Here is a 21,338-nt window from a genome sequence, read left to right on the forward strand (position 1 = left end):
CAACCAGACAGAACTTCATATCCTTGGGTAGATGGTGCAACTCGATTCATTGTGTTTTAATCAAGGGCCCACATAAAAGTGATTCAGAGCGTGTTCACAAGCACAGGTGAAGGCTTGGGAAATAACATTCTTTTATTTTTTCCTTTTTTCTCTTGAGTTTTTATTAGCCTTGGCAACTATATTATATACTTTTCCATAAACTCTTAAATGGAAAAACTTGCAAATGAAATGTTCTAAAAAGCTTACCTTCAGTGTGGCTTTTTTACTTCTACTACCACCTCCCTTAATGTTTTCTATGCGATCTGCATGTGCGGTGATATCCCACATGACAATCTAAAACAGAAATAAATGTTATCATAACCTTTTCAGAAAATATCTAATTGAGTCTTAATTTTCTTTTAACTATTGGTTTGTAGCCTGATAAGTCAATCACCGTAGGGGATAATCAAATTTAGCTTGTATCTTAAGTAAGTCAGCAATTTTTAAAGCTAGTATAAAAATGTTTTCTTCTCTGTAAAAGTATCTTTAGCATTTTCATTTTTGTGCTCACATTAATAAATGCCAGTATTTTTTAAAAATCCAAAATAAATGTCATGCAATTTCCCTTTGCTTTGGGAAAAGTTCTTCCTCTGTTTTTGGAAATGTGCTGTGATTGTAAGGACCGTTGCTTTGGACCCAGGAAAAAACAGCCCATACTCCAGAATTGAGTACAAACACCCGACTGTCCAAAGAAGACTTGGAAGTGATGATTTCGATTTAATTGAATGGCCAACTCTGAATTCTTATGTATCTAGATGGCCATTTTTTTAAAAAAAGTCAGGATAAGGTAGAAATGTAACACTAAATTAGGTTTCCAATGACTAAAAGGTATTTCAGTACACTAAAGTTTTAACAAAATGTTAGGAGTACAGAATTGTAAGTGATTTTATTTTCATCATGTGCTTTTCTGAATATTCTAAAATAAAGTCACGTTACCTTTGTAATGAGTGAAAAAGGCATTTCAGGATTTGCAGGGCTTGGAGGATGGGCTCTGAGTCATTATGACCCTCAGTTATTGTTGAACAAAACTGAGGGAGAAAAAATTGTTTTCCTGGTTATTTTGGTTCTGGATAAATGGACATGGAAGCTGCAGGCATTTACATTTTAACCGCAAGAAAGTTTTTCAAGCCACACACACAAAAATCATATACGCTTTTAATGGTCAAACCCACTCAGTCACAATGAATTTAAACTTTGACCATAAAACAGCTTTACGATTGTTTTGCTTCACTAGAGAAACAGGATATTGGAGGATAGGATCTAAATTTGATATTAGATAACTTAAAAAGAAGATAAAAGCAAATAGTATCTATCTATCTATCTACATATAATCTATCTATCTATCTATCTATCTATCTATCTATCTATCTATCTATCTATCTATAAATTCAGTGATGTATGTATGCTTTCTAGTGAATTTCTGTTTAAGTTCTGGATCACCCCCTAACTCCTACTCCCAAGGAAATTTCAGAAGAGGCCTTTTTTTCCAAGAGGTAGTAATGCTTGTAGCTTTTGTTCTTCCATGGAATCTTATACAATATGTGGTTCGGTCCCAGCAACACAAATAGATTTCACCCAGTTCTGTTTCAGTTTTGAAGCTCAGTTACCCCGTGAACACCTCAGGAGTTGATACCATGTGTAACACGTCTCTATACCCTGCTTCCTGGTGTGGTGTCTGGCACACAATTGGCATGCCTTCCTTCTGCTGAATTGAATCCTTAAGTCCAAGGAACTGCCAAATCAAAACTTATTACCAAAGTTTGTCTACATTAATACATAGCTGAAAAAATTCCATTTAAGTACCTGCCCATTGATACAGCCTCCAGCAATGATATTAGGATCACTCGGACAGAACTTGAAGCAGAAGATGTCATCTGGGCTCTCCAGCATTAACTAAAGTAAACCCAGCAAATTCATGAAATAATGAGAAAACAGATTAAGATCATGGCTAGAAAATAATATTAAGGCAGTTAAAAGTCTAATTTTATAGCTATCTATAAGCAAGGTATGTAGAGAGTCTATTTTCAGAGTTCTGCCTCTGAACTAAAAGCTGCTTTTGCTGAATTTTATTGTGCACATTGGCCATATGAGGGACGGTGAGTATGTTCTCAAGGGGACCCAGGTATCCCCCAACCCACCCCTCTAGAAACAAACTGTAGTTATTTTGGGAGCATGTTACAATGTTTATAAACAAAAAGACTATGAAATTCGTGTTCCTGAAAACCATGGAAAGGAAGCTCTGTGAGGACAGGATCTGTGTCTGTTTTGTTGCTTGCTGAATAGTGAGCCAGGCACTCCTGGAGTGGAGAGGAGATCTACAGGGTAGAAAGGTTAGAAAACGCTAGTGAGAGAGTGGCATTGTTTTTGTGGCTGATAAGAAAGGGCTAGAGATCTTTTATTTTGATCTCTGGGTCTATAATAATTAAAGTATTTAGAATCTATTACAGTAAAACTACCTTAATTCAAATGAATTGGGAAAAAGGAAGAAGGGGAGGCCAGGGTTTATTAGGGAAAGTCTTGATTATGCAATACTTTTTAGAAACAAAATATTACTATATTTAAAACATTGAAATAACTTAATCTAACACTATATACCACCCACCCACTAAGCAGATGTCTTATTGAGCAGACCATGAAAACTAGAACCCTGTGTAGCAAACCCACCCTTCAGCCTCATTTTATTTGAATTGCTATGTGTTTTGGTTGGTTTGAGTGGGGTTTCTGTGTGTTTTGGTTTGGTTTTAGTTGAGCTATTTAAAATTGGGCGATTGCATACAAAATTCCAAATTTCTCAATTCTCTTAACAATGGGATCACCTGGCAACAAGAGGGCAGCCAGCCTAGAGACAGGTAATGCACTCTCCAAGGCCGCAGTCCATACCACTCCCCAGTGCTCTCCCACACACTCACTTTTATTTATTATCCAGTGATCCTTGGAATTGAGGAAACTCATGTGAAACTAAAATCTATTTGCATTTGACCAACTGGTATTTAAGTAAAGTCCATAAAAGAGTTTGTTTTAAAAATAGTTTAAACATTCTTCTTACAACCTTTGAAAAAAATAGCATGTTGATTTGTTCAATAAACAAATTGTAAACTTTAGTTTTGCTCAAACTGAATGATGACAAGTTCTGCATTGAAGAAAGCCTAACTTTATAAATGTTTACAACATTACATGATTATAAAGTACTTTGCAATAAAAACTGCTAAAGGTATACATGAAAGTAGTATTTGAAAATTTAGGCTATATGGGCAACTCTTCCTAATTACCTGAGGATGTATAGGATCAGAGAAGCTCCAGAAAAGAATCAGTGATGGCTGCAGCAATAATTTACCAGAAAAGTGAACTCTGTCTTCAAAAGAAAGTCGCACGGCCACCGACACAGCTATTAGCCCTGATTGAAACACAGGTAGAAATTAAAGTTGGCAACAACTATATATGGAGAGATGTCTCTAGCTTTTGCTTTTCTACACAGCCACTCTTCATTTTCACTTTGTCCATAGGAGACCAAGAGTTTTCTTAGAGCTCTGTTGGCTAATGTGGTTGCCACTAGTTACATGTCACTTATTTAGCACTTGAAATCTGGCTGGTCCAAACTGACATGTACTGTTAGTATAAGATATACAGGGGACTCAGAAGATTTTGGAAGAAAAGAAAATCTTGTTTTGTTTCTTTTTTGTGAGGAAAGGGCCAGTGGAGGGTGAAAGGAGGAAGAAAGAGGACAAATATCTCTCTTTCCATGTTTCCACCTTTGCACAACCCTACCTACCTCCCTTGGCTGCTGAGCTCTTTAAAGGAGGCACATTTCCTCTCTTGTCTAGTCGTCAGAAAGGCAGTGTTAGGAGGAAGAAATTTAGCTTTGGGAGAGCAACAGGCCCAAGCCAAACCCAGACTCTGCATATGCCACCTGGGTGACCTGGGCAAGTCACTTCCCTGAGTTGAGCTTGGGTCCTTTTGTTGTGAAACAGAGATGATGACAGGTGTGTGTCCTACAGGGTTGTTGGGAGGACACCTGGCAGTGAAGGTGTGGAAAGCACGTGGCAGGTACCTAATGAGCACAGAGCAAATGGAAGGTGTCTTATTGACATTGAGCTAGTTTGCAATTTTACATATGAAAGCAACAGACAATTTCAGTGTTATCACAAAAGGGGATACCCATCATTTCCATCTCACCATAGATAGTTGGATGCCACGAGACACAGGTAATCATTTTCTCCGTTGGGCTATGAAGGTCGGTAAAGGACTGGTACTCTTTCAGGTGGGTATCAGTCTTGTCCCCAAAGGTGCCTTCTTCTTCTGCGAGGTGTTTCCAGTCATCAATAAATGTGTTCGTGATTTCATTTTGCTGCAGGGCTATTTCAACACTAATTTGTAAAAATAAAAAGCAATTAAGATATTGGATTTTAGTATCCAATAATGTGACTATCTTAGCAACTCCTCCTCCTTCATTTATACTGAACAAAAAATAATAATTCTCAATTATACTTGGCAATAATGATTAACCTTATTTGAAATAAATGACTTAAGAGAAAAAAAATCATGGTGGCATGTTACTCAGAACTTCGAGCAACTTCATGATTTGCCTCAGTTTCCAAGCCAAGGCTGTACTCTCTCCAGGTCAATGCCTGAGCATGCAGCTGCAGGGATGGCTGGGCCTGGCCAGTCCTCCTTGTGCAGCGCTCCCACAGCAGGCGTCTTTGCTCTGGAGCTCCTGCTGGGTAGGCTGAGAATTTGTCTGATGCTCTACCTTCCTGGTCCTGTCTCCTACTCCTCTATTTTTCACAGTGTAATCCTCAGTAAACTTCTGCCTCTAACTTGATGTCATTTGCTTCCTGGAAAGCCCTAACTGTCACAAATGGCAATTTTCTTAGGCATATTCTGTACTAAATGATCACTTATCCTAAACAGGATAGCCCCAATACATACATAATTCAAAACAACAAATAAGAGATTCCGAACAAGGGAAGAATTGGAGTTTAGAAGTGTGTGCATGTGTGTCTGTGTGTGTGTTTGTAGTTTTAGTTGTCACAATGCCTGGGAGGTGCTACTGTGTTTAATTCCATTACCAAACCTCCTGCAATGCATGAGACAGTCCCCAAAATGAAAAACTATCCTGCTAAAAATACTAATATTGTTCCTTTAAGATACCATCTGAGTGCTAGGATCATTTGCTAATAGTTAAGGATCTTGGTTTGACAGGCTCCTGCCTTAAAATAGTTCCTATGATAATGATTGTCCCTCTTTATGCTTAGGTCTGAAAGCTCTGCATTCTCCCAAAGTTGATAAGAGCCTCCCACAATTAGAATGCCACCCAAGGTTTTGCCCTAATGATCAAAATTGTAAACTTCTTGGTTTTATATAGGTGTGATAAGCTGAAAAAGTGATTCTCAATTATGAATTTCTTAAAATAAGAAAAAAACCTTTTAGATAATTCAATATAAACAGTAAAAATAGATACTCCTAAAATATAAAAAAAGGGAACCATTTGATACCCCTGTCATTGATCATTACACTGATCATTGCCTAATTGAGTCCTCTCTTGGTTAAATTCTTCTTGTACTTCATCTTTCAAAATAGACCCCTTTCCTAAGACCTGGCCACTTAAAGTGTGGTCCAGTGACCACCAACATGACCTGGGGCTGTTAGAAATGCAGAGTCACAGGCTCCACCCCAGACTTACTGAGTCAGAGCCTGCATTTTAACAAGAGTCCTCAGATGATTCATAAGCACATTGAACACTGAATAACCCTGTGTAGAGGACTATCGAGACTTAAAAAGTTTCCAGTAGAAGCATTAGTAAGCATTTTCCAAATCATATTTCTTTCTGGTTAAGCCTAAATGAGAAAGGAATTCTCATGAGAAAAGTTAAAGACGTGGCTTTCGCTCTGGTTTCCTGATTCTACCTCCTCAGCCAGAATGGGGAAGTAATTCAAACAGAAGAAGTGAAAACACATCTTTCTTCTGGTTTCCGGTTTCTTGCTTTCCTGGAACCATGTGGCTCCTGAGAGTAACAAATTGGAGGCTGGTAAAACTGTTGTCTAGGAATTTTAACTCTGAAAGGAAGGTTTCTTAGTTGTTTTGTGAAGCCCCCTGAAGTTCCTCTCTCTCATTTCATATCATTGTCTTCTTTTGCAAATAATGCTTCCCTTAAGTTTGTTTTAGATAAAATTCTATGAGAAAGAAATTTCCCATTTCTAAAAGGGCTTTCTTCCAGAACAAAATCAGGCTTACCTTAATTAAAAACTACTGAATAAACCTTAAGCAGTTTTAAAGCTGGAAGTTACATTTGCAGTGATGTAAACATGGGTTTCTTATTTACTCTTGGCCAGTACTATTATAATTCCTGTGCCAATTTTCCTCTTTCTTCTTATAGATCTGGCTTCTCCTTCCCACATCTCAGGGAGGGAATCATAAAGCTGTCCACTATTCTTTTCTTTATAAGCATGGCAATTCAGAGGGAAGAATAAAAGTCCAGGTCTAAAGATAATATACAGTGTGGATTTATTTTGAACATTTTTTTTATTACCTCAATATCTAGTTTTCTCTGGATATTGATTATATGTAAACAAACTTCTCATTTTTATTATTCTTACAGGAAAAATTGTAATGACTACTAAATTTTGATAAGGGGAGGGGGAAACTCAGGTTTTCTTATTTCTACCTCATTGCCCATATAGGAAAAATTATAGCATCCTTCCTGTGAATGAGTGGCAAATAATGTTCTCTCTGAATCATTAACTGAATTTTTGAGCCAGAGTCTCCCTCGGTATAGGTAACAACTTTGAAAGTTGTTGGAATTTTCAGGATATTTAATGCAGTCTGAAAGAACCAATGACATTTCTTAAAAATAAAAAAGCTTAACTTGGGCTATATATGAACTTGACTACCAAGTTTTTCATTTTGGAAAGAAACAGAAACCAGCCTATCGAATATAACAGACAGACTTGTCCTCCATTGGATCCACTTCTCTAAACTCTAGTATCAGCTTGATGAGAACTTGTCAAGTTGTTTCTCTGGTTTAGAAGCCCCAGAACTCTACCCAGGGTCCTACTAACAGCTTAGGGTACATTTTGAAGATGCTTCTCTTTCAAAGCCAGTAAGAGTGCAGGAACACAGGAATTGGTGATAAGAGGGAAATGTCCAAAAGACATTTGAATTAAATTCAGGTTCTCATCTACAAAGATACTTTTGCAAATACTTATCATCATCATAACGTCCACAGCATTCTCCTCATCCTACAAAAAGTTAATGAAGAAGAGGAGTTAGGAGTGGAGAAAAAGACTTACATAAAAGTAACCATGGTAAATATAAGTAATTGTTAATTTGCAATTAGGAAAACATCCTCACACACTTAACTCTTCACACTGTTTGATGTGGCCTTAGCTTGAGAGGGCTAAGATGTTGCATAGCAATAGAAAGGAAAGAAATACCGAGAATCTGTAGAATGTGTCATACCTGACAACTGTCTTCATACTTTTTATCTAGATACCATATATGAGATTGTTTATTTAAACCTGTTATTCTATGTAAACATATACATTTTATGTTTTATTTTTAAAATTTATAATACAAAATTTTTACCTTATGGATGCATTGTTAAGAAAATCAACCAAAGGCTTCGATTGTTTGAGTGTCTCTTTTTCCTCTTCTGAGAATTCTCTTGGATAATATTGTGTAGTAGCATTTTTAGGATATGTCCTAATATATTAAAAGAAAATTCAATACCAAAGATTAGGTCAAAGAAGAGCAAATATGGGCCACAACAGGTCAAAAGTGTGTCTTTGTGACAATGATGTTAGGATATTATCTTATTTTATATTTAAATTATGTACATTGAATTATCTTTATCCTAGACAACTGATATTGACCACTATTCAAAGTCTGCATGAATTTTTCTCCAACATAATCAAAAAGATCTTATTTTTGTAAAATTTTTATTTAGAAATCATTTCAAACTTACAGAAAAGTTGTAAGAAGGGTATAAAGAATTCCCATACACTCTTTACCCAGATTCATCAATTATTAATGTTTTGCTATCTTTATCGTTCTCTCTATCTCTTCATTAAGTCAGTGTCCACCTCACCCCCTCGTGGGACATTTGGCAATGTCGAGAAACACTTTTGGTTGTCACAACCTAGACATGTTACTGGTGTCTAGTGCATAGAGCCCAGGAATGCTGTTAAACACCATAGAAAGCACAAGACAGCCTTCCCTCAAAGAGAATTATCCAGCCCCAAATGTCAATTGTGTTGAGGTTGAGAAACTCTGCTCTAAACATACAAAACCAGGAATAAGATACATTTCAGCAGTGATGGTGGCAGGAAGGCTTGCTCTAAACATACAAAACCAGGAATAAGATACATTTCAGCAGTGATGGTGGCAGGAAGGCTTGCTCCATCTAGTATGCTCTTAGTGGCCTCTGTATGTGAACACGTCATATGGCATTGTATCTCTGGGCTTTATTGTCAGTCTCAAGTACTAGACTGGGTGAGCCCTTGATCTCGGCATGTGGAACTTGGAAAAGTCACATGGCACAATCATTAAGAGTGTGGACTCTGGTGATTGGCTGCCTGGCTTTGAAGCCTGGTTCTATCATTTACTAGCTATGTGACCCCGAGCTAATTATCTAACCTTCTGTACCTGTTTTCTCATCTATAAATGAAATTCTTAAAGTAGCTAGTTCTTAGTGTCCTTGTAAGGATTGAATGTGTTGATACATGCAAAACTTTAAAAACAGTGCCTACCACATTTTAAGTGCTCAACAAAATACTATGTAGTATTTGTGTTTGTTGAACAAATGTCAGTACAACGCAGAATGTCTCTGTGAGAGGTAATATATCAAATGGAGAGTAATCAGACAAAGCGGTAAAGGGAGTTTTGAGTATGTTTACTAGAATAATTCATTTTTTTCCCCTTGTTTAGGTCAGTATCCACAGCAGAAGGAAGAGTGGTAGAAAGAAATAATATTAGTATTGGAACCAGAGAGACCTGGGTTCAAATCTCAGCTTCACCTTTTAATTTCTACTCTCTAGACAGGGTTAACTAAAAAAAAAAAAACAAAGCCAGGTGCGGTGGCTCACGCCTGTAATCCCAGCACTTTGGGAGGCCGAGATGGGCGGATCACGAGGTCAGGAGATCCAGACCATCCTGGCTAACATGGTGAAACCCCGTCTCTAATAAAAGATACAAAAAATTAGCCAGGCATGGTGGTGGGCGCCTGTAGTCTCAGTTACTCGGGAGGCTGAGGCAGGAGAATGGCATGAACCTGGGAGGCGGGGCTTGCAGTGAGCCAAGATCGCGCCACTGCACTCCAACCTGGGCAACAGAGTGAGACTCTGTCTCAAAAAAAAAAAAAAGATATTTTTTTGGTGGTTTTATCAAAGTAGCAACATGCCTAAGAGTCACTCTTATTTTCAAAATATGATTTGTTTTGTTTTTTTTCAGCTAAACTATTCATTATTGCTTCAGGTTTAAATCATGCCCAAAACATTGGGCTTTCATTTTTAACCTCTTTTTGCTTCAGTTTCTCTATTTGTAAAATGGGGATAGTGCCTACCTCAGACAGCAGTTGTGAGGATTGAGTTGATGTGTGTAAAGCACTTAGAAGAATGCCTGGTATGTGGTGGGAACACTAGGCATTTGCTTTCACTGTCATTATTCTTCGAACTTCATCTTTGATTTTTCTTGACTCCCTCCAATATAATCACATATCCTACCTTCTCCACCTCATACCAGCTACCCTTCCTAATTTCCTGCTTGAAGTACCAGCCTTCTCCCAGTCATCTAGGTTTAAACCATTTGAGTTCCTTTTAATTCTTCGAAAAAATTTTTTTTCATTTTGTGGGTCAAGACCTCCCTTATTTCTCATCTGTTTACTCCTTCTACGTAGGAACACTGCCACTATTATTATTATCCATCTGTATTCTGAGTCTACCTACTGAGTCTACCCTGGCTGACTCATTCTTGGGACTTGTCTGTACCCTAGTAGGAACATAAAATAAATCTCTGGCTGGCTTGACTTAGAAATTTGTCTCAAAATTCAAGTTCCTTTGGTACTAATATATCACCTCTCTCCTTCCTCTCTTGCACTCACTTCTTGATATTTATGGATGTCTGATGTCCTCCTTCCCTGCCAGGACTTGACTACCAATTCTTGCCTTTCTCTTTACCTCCTCTTGTTTTGGCCTGTCTGTTCATCTTCTTCTCTTGTTTCTGACTCATTTCTTGGCCCAACCTTTGGAGTCCGTATATATGTGCCCTGACTTTAACATTGCATTTTCATGGTTTTTAACCTGTTAGTTCACACAGATCTGGAAAGTATCTTCTGTATTGCATTCCATGTTGCTGAGCCCTGCTTCTCCTCGTCATGACCTGTCTCATTGTATATTTCATAGCTCTTCACTTAACAGTGAATTCAAGTCTGTCATCATTCTGTACATTCTTCCTTACCTATATCCTTTTCTTCCTGTTTTCCCTCCTCCATTCCTTTTTCCCCACCATTTAATAAATATATGCCAGGAACTGTCCTAGGAGTTGGGAACATAGCAGTAAACAAAATATACAAAGTTTTTATCTCACAGAGCTTAAATTCCAAGGGCAGAGTGAGGAGAAGAGAGACAATAAAAAACACAAATCAAGTGATTATAGCACAATGGAGAAAAATAGAGTAAGGGGATAGATGGTAATGGAGTTGTTACTTTTTTTTTTTTTTTTGAGATGGAGTCTCGCTCTGTTGCCAGGCTAGAGTGTAGTGGCACGATCTCGGTTCACTGCAACCTCTGCCTCGCGGGTTCAAGCAATTCTCCTGCCTCAGCCTCCCAAGTAGCTGGGATTACAGGCACACGCCACCACACCTGGCTAATTTTTGTATTTTTAGTAGAGACGGGGTTTCACCATGTTGGTCAGGATGGTCTCGATCTCTTGACCTCATGATCCGCCCACCTCAGCCTCCTAAAGTGTTGGGATTACAGGTGTGAGCGACGGCGCCCAGCTGAGTTGTTGCTTTTATATAGGAGTGTCAGGGAATGCCTCATTTGAGCAGAGATCTGAATGAAGGAGGGAATAAACACAAGGGAAGAGCATTCTATGTAAGGACTTGTAAGCGTAAACACATCATGTATGAGTATGCATGGTAAATCAAGGAATGAAGAAGTCAGTGTGGTTGGATGGATGAGCAGGGAGAACTGTGGGAAATTAGGACAGAGGGGTAAAAGGATCTAGATCATATGAAGCCTCGTAGGTTCCTTTGGGATGACAGGTCATTGGAAGGTTTTGATCAATGACATGATCTGACTTGCATTTTAATAGGATTACCAGGGCTTCTCTATGGAAAACAGAATGCAGGAGAGAAAGGATGGATAGAGGAAGTCCACTTAGAAGGAATTACAGTAATCCAAGCAGGAGATGATGAATGGTCTAAGGTAATAGCAGTGGGTAAATTTTGAAGATAGACCCAACAAAATCCAAAGTTTTGGTCTGAGTAATTAGAAGAGTATCATTACCATTTACAGAGAGGAGGCAGATTCAGCATGGGCAAAGGCAGGAAGAGGTGGAACCGCAGGTATTCTGGGAATTGGAAATCCTCATAGGGCTGGCACACAAAGAGCTTGTTTAGGAACAAGGGATGATGGGGCTGGAGAGGCAGACAGTGTCTCGTCATGGAGGAAGGAGAACCTCATATGCCATCCTAAGGGCTCTGGATGGATGTATTTTTTAAGTGATGGAAGCCAGAGAAGAAACCTAGACAACGAAGTAACACCATCTGATTTGATGTTTAAGAATGATGACTTAGGAGGTAGAACAGAGCAATGAGGGACAACTGTAATATGCCAGATGACAGATGACCAGCACTGTCATGATTAACAGCATCACTCATTTTCCTACTCCAGTCTTTACAATCTTCTATACTTGTATCTCATTTTCCTGTTACGATTTTTAAAGGCATTATTGAATATAATTAGATCTTCCTGAATTGAATTACTCTGTGGAGATCTATGTGTCATCATCATTAATCCATTTCTATTTATTATAAAGAGCTCTCAAAATAATAATGGAAGTTATCAGATTTTACTGTAACTGGCTATAAAATTACATACACCCATCACATACTTACCATTTTGTCTGAGTGCTTATGTCCTTTATTTGGGGGATTACTTGCATGCCAACATCTTTTTCAAGTTGTTTAAGGGTAAAATTTTTATCTGGGTAGGCTGTACATTCAATATAGGCATCTTTTACACTGGAAGCATTCTGGTCACTAAACTTAATTGGTGCACCAAATTCACTTCGTTTTCGAGAAATCATATATGTAATCTGTAACACATGTAAACAGTAAAGGTAACACAATGAAGTCCCTGAAGAAAAATTGACGTGTAGGCAATGTTAGTACTCTGCCCAGATCCGCTCAGAGCCCTTTGTGTACTTTCTGTGAGCGCCTCCAGCTCTGTGTGCTTTCCATTCGCACAAGCAGCACCTGCTCCTCCTCTTTGGAGGGCTGCTCTAGGGCTATTAGGACCACTTTGCCAGCAGGTGCAAAGAACAGGAAGTAACTAGTAGTTTCATCTTGACTAATGGTAGACTGGCAGGAGGGATACATAAACCCCTCTCCTTGCCTTCTGTTTGGAACAACTCTGAGGTGTAATTTACACTCCAGAGTTCTTCTCCGGGTTTGGCTGAAGCGTTCCCTCTGCAGACTTTTGCCTGAGAGTGCAGCCTGGCAGGGTTTCCTCCATATCCCTGTTCAGCTGCTTGTCGTGTTCTCTTCTGGAGCACTTTCCTAATAAACCACTCACACACAATTCCCCCTCACAGGAGTTCCTTTGAGAGGGAATGCCACTATATTGGCTTCCTACAGCTGCCATAACCAAGTACTACAAATAGGGTGGCCTAAAACAACAGAAACTTACTCTCTTACAGTTGTGGAGGCTAGAAGTTTGAAATTGAAGTGTTTGAGGGTTGTTTCCTTCTGAAGGCTCTGAGGAAGAATCTGTTCCCTGTTTCTCTCCTGGCTTCTGGTGACAGCCAGCAATCCTTGTGTTCCTTGATTTGTGTATCCATCTTTCGAGCCTCTGCCTGCCTCTTTACATGCCATTCTCCCTCTTTGTCATTCCCCTGGCCATCTTATCACAAGGACACCAGTCGTACTGGATTGGGGCCTACCCTACTCTAGTATGACCTCATCTTAAATAGTTATACCTGCAATGACCCTATTTCCAGATGGAATCACATTCTGAGGTGCTGGAGGTTAGAAGTTCAATATACCATTTTTTGGAGACAAAATTCAACCCATAACACCCACTTAAGACAATGACCATTCTTCTATAAAAGCAAACCAAAACAGCACACCAAAAACTATGCCTCCACAGCAAACACAGTAAACCTTATGAATTTCTCAGGAATAAGGGTTGTTCAGCTACAGGGAGGTAATGATTACAGATCATATTTAACCCTCTAACCTGCTTTGTAGATTCCGTAACTGATTCTTCCTCAATTTCTTTTTCACTGCCCAAAGAAACCCATGGTTTAGAGACAGGTGGTTTATAAATATACACATCTTCAGGAATATATTCTTTATATTCCTCTTGTTCTTCTGATACTTCTGGGGGCTAAAGTAAAATAAATAGCATTCTACAATATATGCCCAAGTTTAGGTTATAGCTATATGTACATATTTTGCAACAAACTTTACTTTAATATAAATTCATTAAGCACTTTCTTACTTTTGTCAATTCATACTTTTGAATTACGAAAAGGAAACAAAGCAAAAGAAAGGAAAAAGAAAAAAGAAAGAGATCTCAAGAATATAGAAAGAAGAAAAAGACAGTAGACAAGAAGATATATATATATATACACACACACATCTCTATATATAGATGTGTATATATATACATACACACACACACTGCTGCTTTATTTGTAATAGTAAAAAAAAAATCAACCAAATGAATATCAATAGAGGAATGGATTGATGACACTGTGGTAAAACCATAAAATAAAATTCCATAGAGCAGTTATAATGAACAAATTTTATCTACATATATATGGTATCTAAATGTACTGATACTTATAGATCCTAGATTTTATAATTTGGTGAAAAATGAAGTTGCAGACTGAGTATAAAAATGACACAATTTTTATGTGAATGTTAAGTTAATAAGACTATAAAATCCATTATTTGTGGAACATAAATATATGGTAAAAGTATAAAACCACAGACAAGAACAGTATGTAACAATTTAGAATAATGGTTCCTCATAGGGAGGAGTGAAGAAAACGGAATTAGGGAGGATACGAGAGGGAGTGGAATATTGTCTGTAATTTTTATTTATTTTGTTAAAAAGTTTCAAAGTAAATATAATAAAAATTAATGTTTTAAAATTCTGGATAATGAAGTGTAGATATTTGTTATACTACTCTCTAGTTTTTTCTATACATTTAAAATATTTCATAACAATAAGAAATTAAAAACAGAACAGCAATCATAAAAATAAAATTGAAAATGTTAAGGCTAAATGAAAGATGATTTTTAATTGTAAACCGTTAGTTTTTATTTATTTTTTTTCTTTCTGAGACAGGGTCTCGCTCTGTCACCCAGGCTGGAGTGCAGAGGCATGATCATGGCTCACTGCAACCTCCACCTTTCCGGCCCAAGTGATCCACCCATCTCAGCTTCCCAAGTAGCTGGGACTACAGGCACAAGCTACCATGCCTGGCTAATATTTTTATATTTTGTGGTGGTAGGATCTTGCTTTGTTACTCAGGCTCATCTGGAACTCCAGGTCTCAAGTGATCCCGCCTCAGCCTCCCAAAGTGCTAGGATTACAGGCATGAGCCAGTGTGCCCAGCCTAGATATTTTTTAATTATATGGCTTCCCTTTATTCTTATTGCTTATTGGACAGCCACACAAACCTCTCTGTCATTCTCAAACAATTTAACCAAACCTCCCAAATTGCTTCCTTCAATTTGACCAAACAGGGATGGAAGATCAGAAAGAGAGTCTCATACATCTGTTACCTTTCTTGCACACCTTGAACAAAGGGCTTTACCTATATGAATCCTCATGAAAGCCCAGGAAATGTGCAATAATGGTGTCACCATTTTACAGATGAGAGGCTCAGTAACTTACTCAAAGTTGTGGAGATGGCAAGAAGAGAACTAGGAAAGCGGTACTCCAGATTCACTGTTTCCTCTCTCACGATGTCAATGAAGGGCAAATCTGTTACCCTGAGATACTTGATTTAGTTCATCCCCCATTTACTACTTACTTATTCTAGGTGCCAGAACCTGATCTGGGTCCCAAAGAAACCAAACTAAACAAGAATAATAATCACTATATTTAGGGATCCTTCAGAGGTACTGCTTCCGCTTCCTTCTGCTAATCAACAAATTGCCCAGCCTGGGCAACATAGTGAGACCTCATCTCTACAAAAAATAAACAAAATTAGCTGGACGTGGTGGTGCACGCCTGTAGTCCCAGCTACTTGGGGGGCTCAGGTGGGAGGATCGCTTGGGCCTGGGAGGTTCACGTTGCAGTGACCATGATTGTGCCACTGCACTCCAGCCTGGGTGACAGAGCAAGAGCCTGTATCAAAAACAAACACAACCACAACAAAAACAAACAAATTACAAGGCCTTGGGGTTTGCTCACATTTAAATAGTTTTCTTTGCCCTCTTCAGTTCCAATAAGATAAAAGTTAAGTCCATATTTGAAGTCTTTGTCATAAACAAGCAGAAGCTCATTTCCAGGATATTCCTACAAAAATATAATTGAGAGAGGAAGTTAATGTTCAGTGGTCACTTGGTTTATTTTGACACTAACACAAAATTCATATTTCTCTAATCAACCAATTATAGAAGATAACCGTTGCGCTAATCTATGGCTGATAACATCAAATTGCAAAATTATTTTATTAACTTTAAAAAGCTCTTAAAAATATAACGCATCCAGGGAAATTTACATGCACTTTTACTTCTAACAGGAAAAAAAAAAAAGCAGTTTTTGTTTGGTATTGTGCTCTGTAGCATGCTTAGAGATAAATCAGAACCAAAATTATGAATTAATTAAAGCGGAAAATAAGGATAGATTCATATTCTAGTTAAAACTGGGCAAAGGCGGAGCATGGTGGCTCATGCCTGCAATCCCAGCATTTTGGAAGGCCAAGGCGTGCAGATCACTTGAGCTCAGGAGTTCAACACCAGCCTGGGCAACGAGGCAAAACCCTGTCTCGACAAAAACAACAATTAGTCGGGCATGGTGGCCTGTGCCTGTGGTCCCAGTTACTCAGGAGGCTGAGATGTGAGGATTGCTTGAGCCTGGGAGGCGGAGGTTGCAGTGAACCATGATTGCGTCTTTAGCCTGGGAGACAGGGGTGAAACCCTGTCTCAAAAACCAAAACAAAACAAAACAAAAACTGGGCAAGGATGACTTTTTCTGGGTGTGGGATTAGATAACAAGTCATTGATGGAATTTTGCTTTTCACAGAGGATCATCAAACAGGATTCCCACGCAGGGGTGGGCAAGCTAGCACTTGCCCAAAGCAACGGGGTCAGATTTGAACCAACAACCTCTCCAACTTTTGTTATTATGTACCAGGAACTTCTTGAGGTAGGACTGAAAATGAAGAGGGATGTTGTGCTTACCTGGACAATTTTTTTGACTGGGTGGAAATCAGATACTGCAGCTCTGTTGCGCAGGTCCTCAAAAATATCCTCTTTATTGATAAGCTTATAAGGTTGTTCATCTGTGATATCTTCATCTATTCGGCAGTTAAATATTTCCTGGGTCTTGGTGGTTAATACTAAAGGATAAATTTCTGGATGACCTAGGAAAGACAAAGTGGAATGTGAACATTAAATATGACCACTTAAAATATTAGCATTAGAAAACATGCAATTGCTTGGTTTTAATAATGATCTTGGTTAAAATTTTAAGACTTTAAAATTATTATTCTTGTATTTAAAGTAAATATATCCCTTATTTTTTAAATGCCAAAAACATTTTTTAAAAAATAAGAAAATAACAATGGCCCATAATACTACCTCTCAAGAAGCAAAACCTCTATTAATATTTTGCTTCGTTTGACTGGATATGAAATTCTGGGTTGAAAATTCTTTTCTAATTGGCTAGCCATAAGTAGAAAGCTGAAACTGGATCCTTTTCTTACTCCTTATACAAAAATTAATTCAAAATGGATTAGACACTTAAATGTTAGACCTAAAACCATAAAAACCCTAGAAGAAAACCTAGGTAATACCATTCAGGACATAGGCATGGGCAGGGACTTCATGTCTAAAACACCAAAAGCAATGGCAACAAAAGCCAAAATTGACAAATGGGATCTAATTAAACTAAAGAGCTTCTGCACAGCAAAAGAAACTACCATCAGAGTGAACAGGCAACCTACAGAATGGGAGAAAATTTTTGCAATCTACTCATCTGACAAAGGGCTAATATCCAAAACCTACAAAGAACTCAAACAAATTTATGAGAAAAAAACAACCCCATCAAAAAGTGGGCAAAGGATATGAACAGACATTTCTCAAAAGAAGACATGCATACAGCCAACAGACACATGAAAAAATGCTCATAATCACTCGCCATCAGAGAAATGCAAATCAAACCACAATGAGATACCATCTCACACCAGTTAGAATGGCAATCATTAAAAAGTCAGGACACAACAGGTGCTGGAGAGGATGTGGAGAAATAGGAACACTTTTACATGGTTGGTGGGATTGTAAACTGGTTCAACCATTGTGGAAAACAGTATGGCGATTCCTCAAGGATCTAGAACTAGAAATACTATATGACCCAGCCATCCCATTACTGGGGATATACCCAAAGGATTATAAATCATGCTGCTATAAAGACACACGCACATGTATGTTTATTGTGGCACTATTCACAATAGCAAAGACTTGGAATCAACCCAAATGTCCATCAGTGACAGACTGGATTAAGAAAATGTGGCACATATACACCATGGAATACTATGCAGCCATGAAAAAGGATGAGTTCATGTCCTTTGTAGGGACATGGATGCAGCTGGAAACCATCATTCTCAGCAAACTATCACAAGAACAGAAAACCAAACACTGCATGTTCTCATTCATAAGTGGGAATTGAACAATGAGATCACTTGGACTCTGGAAGGGGAACATCACACACCAGGGCCTATTATGGGGAGGGGGGAGGGTGGAGGGATGGCATTGGGGGTTACACCTGATGTAAATGACAAGTTGATGGGTGCTGACAAGTTGATGGGTGCAGCACACCAACACGGCACAAGTATACCTATGTAACAAACCTGCACGTTGTGCACATGTACCCTAGAACTTAAAGTATAATAAAAAATATATATATATTTTTTGCTTTATTTTCTTCTAGTCACTCCATATATACCTCATATGAACTTCTAAATACTGCTTTTAATATTTACCATTATGTCACAAGTATTTTACAATGACATTAAGTAATCTGTCTAAAACATTATTTTAGATGAATTGAGTTCTATAGCATAATTTTAAACCATTCTCTTGTTGGTAAGCATTCTAATTTCTTTTCTAATTTACAATAGAATTATTGTAAATAATTCTACAAACAAATATCTAGTTTATAAATTTTTATTGCATTTCAAATTATTTTCTTGGGATAGATTTAAAAAGTGAAATTATTGGTTGGAAGGTATGACCACTTGTTTAGGCTTTTAGCCTGTATTGCTTTCCTAAAACACCCCAACCTCACCCTCTCCCCTGCTGCTCTCTCTTACCAGGTGACTGGCTTTCTATTTCACAGAGAAAACAGGGTCTGAATAGCACTGAATCCTGCCGGGTCCTGCAGCCCTGCCCACCTGCTAATTAAAATGGGCACCACCTTTCTGCCCTTATGCACTCAGAGGACCTGCCCTCCTCAGCCGCCAGGGCCCCATAATCTATTCCTTTCCTTTCAGCTTTTCTTACTTCCATGCCACTTTCCCTCAGCATGCAGATTTGCTCAATGGTCTCTCATTTTGAAGAAACCTTCCCTTAGGGCTGATCAAGGCAGGTGGATCACGAGGTCAGGAGCTCGAGACCATCCTGGCTAACACAGTGAAACCCCATCTCTACTAAAAATACAAAAAATTAGCCAGGCATGGTGGCATGTGCCTGTAGTCCAGCTACTCGGGAGGCTGAGGCAGGAGAATGGCGTGAACCTGGGAGGTGGAGGTTGCAGTGAGCCGAGATCACACCACTGCACTCCAGCCTGGGTGATAGAGCGAGACTCTGTCGAAAAGAGAAGGGAAGGGAAAGGAAGGGGAGGGGAGGGGAGGGGAGGGGAGGGGAGGGGAGGGGAGGGGAGGGGAGGGAGGGGAGGGAAGGGAAAAGAAACCTTCCCTTGAGCCTTGAGCCTATATAGGGATCTCTGTTCTTTAGGGCTTCTCTTTTTCACAGTCAAACTTACTGTTACTCAATTCCTCACATTTTTCAAATAGTGACTTCTCGGTTGTATTAATAAACCCTTGGACACAGGAAAGTGGGCAGGGAATCCCTTTCCTCCCATCTGGCTGCCAGTCCCAGTATTGCTCTCAGAAGAGGAGAGAGGAGAGGTTCAAGAGGCTTCCATCCCTGGTCTTCCCATGCTTTCTTCGCACCCCAGGCCAGTCCTCAGCAGCAGCATGCCCCAGGAGGGTGGACACTAGAGGACAAAGGAGCATTTTGCCTGCTGCCCTTCCCTTTCTCAAGCCTTCTTCCTGTTTTCTTACCTTTCGTATCACTATCATCAGCCACACAGTCTCAGCGCTGCATCTGCCCCCAGGACTCTCTCCCCAGCTCCCAGGATCCACTCCCATCTCCTCCAGCACCCACGCCCCTGGATGTCAGGCCATCCTCCATCCAACTGCTCAACAGATGTTCCAGCAAGGGGAAAAGTGTATGTGGCCTCTCATGTTGGAATTTTGAGCTTATTTTCAAATAGAAATATTTTCCACCACCCCAGGGGTTCTATGGTACAATAATTCAGGTAATTTGGAGGTTTTAAATAACTGTATGCATAACACTGATTATATGTGAAAGTATATTTCTAACTGCAGTCAGTTCGCCTGACATTGGGAATTCAAGTTGTTCATGAATGAAGGACAAATTATACACTTTTATCTCTCTCAAAAGACTAACCATAACACCTGGCACCTATGAGATGCTCAGTAAGTAACTGTTGACTTGATTCAAATCAAGTGCTCCTCTGCAAACAGACTGCATTTGTGTGTCGAATGTGTAATAAAAGTTCTATAGTTCTGCCTGAGAAAACCACAAGGTGGGACTGTGAGACTCACACTGTGCTAGTGTAGAAAAGAAGGCAGCTGTCCCTCATAAACAGAGGCATTCAGGAAGACCAGAAAGCTTTCTACCATCCACGACACTGGAAAGACAGCACCAAAGATTGTTTTCTGTGTTATCTGCCCCTACTAAACACACACTTCAAATTCTCCTGGCTTGATATATTTCACACACACAAAAAATGATCCTTTCACACCAATTGGACTTTTTCAAGGCAAGTCTACTATAGGATCTAACATTCCTTTATCTAGAAGTCAGTAAAACTAGTGGACTGTTTCTGGTTCAAGTTGGCAATCAGTGATAACTGCAGATAACTGGCAGCCAACAGATCACACAAAACTTCTATAGTCCAATACCATAACGCTCCATCACCATGAGAACCCAACCAGGGCAAGGCCTGATGCTTCTGGCCACCCCACAGGATCACCAGCCAAATACTATAAAACAACTGCTATTGGGTAGGCTTTGAGGCACACACTGAGGACAGCACCATAGGCTACAGCAATGAGGCTACTGTGATCAGCAAGGAGATGGGCTCACTGGAGGCTTGAGAAGAGTGGGAGGCTGGTTGCTCCAAGGAGTGTGAGACAAGTGTTGGTGCAGAGAAGGCCCCTTCAGGGCCTTCTGAAGCTGACTGAGGCCAGGAGTGCCAATCACAAGGACAATGTCTGCAAGGGCACTTCTATGGTGCACCTACTGCTGCCAGGCACAGTTTTAAGCACTTTATGTGTATTATTAACTCATTTAGTCTTCACAACAACATTCAGAGGTGGTTACTATAATTGTCTCCATTTTTTTTAGCCAAGAAAACTGAGGGCCACAGAGTTCAATAACATGACCGAGGTCAGCCTCTGGGAGTTGAAAGTGGTGGTACTGGGATCAAAACCAAGGTCCCTGAACTCTACTATGTTATGCTTTCTCTCTATGTGGACACAAAAGAGCCATGGAGAGGGTCCTGCTTCTCCACACATAGACAAGGAGGGAACAG

At 39.3% G+C, this 21,338-nt stretch overlaps 1 protein-coding gene across 2 annotated transcripts in view; it reads right to left on the bottom strand.

The window, feature by feature from the left end:
- DNAI3 (dynein axonemal intermediate chain 3) overlaps nt 1-21,338 on the bottom strand; it is an 89,108-nt gene that overhangs the window by 37,394 nt on the left and 30,376 nt on the right. For both annotated transcript variants that reach the window (XM_071088356.1, XM_071088368.1), the window contains exons 4-12: nt 16,679-16,860; nt 15,687-15,791; nt 13,494-13,643; nt 12,152-12,351; nt 7,621-7,737; nt 4,213-4,403; nt 3,309-3,433; nt 1,843-1,932; nt 247-333 (exon numbers count right to left, since the gene is read on the bottom strand). In XM_071088356.1, coding sequence (XP_070944457.1) covers nt 247-333; nt 1,843-1,932; nt 3,309-3,433; nt 4,213-4,403; nt 7,621-7,737; nt 12,152-12,351; nt 13,494-13,643; nt 15,687-15,791; nt 16,679-16,860 — 1,247 coding nt within the window. The remainder of the gene's footprint in view (nt 1-246; nt 334-1,842; nt 1,933-3,308; nt 3,434-4,212; nt 4,404-7,620; nt 7,738-12,151; nt 12,352-13,493; nt 13,644-15,686; nt 15,792-16,678; nt 16,861-21,338) is intronic.

Source organism: Macaca nemestrina, chromosome 1 (assembly GCF_043159975.1).
Source record: "Macaca nemestrina isolate mMacNem1 chromosome 1, mMacNem.hap1, whole genome shotgun sequence".
In the NCBI taxonomy this organism is placed as follows: domain Eukaryota; kingdom Metazoa; phylum Chordata; class Mammalia; order Primates; family Cercopithecidae; genus Macaca; species Macaca nemestrina.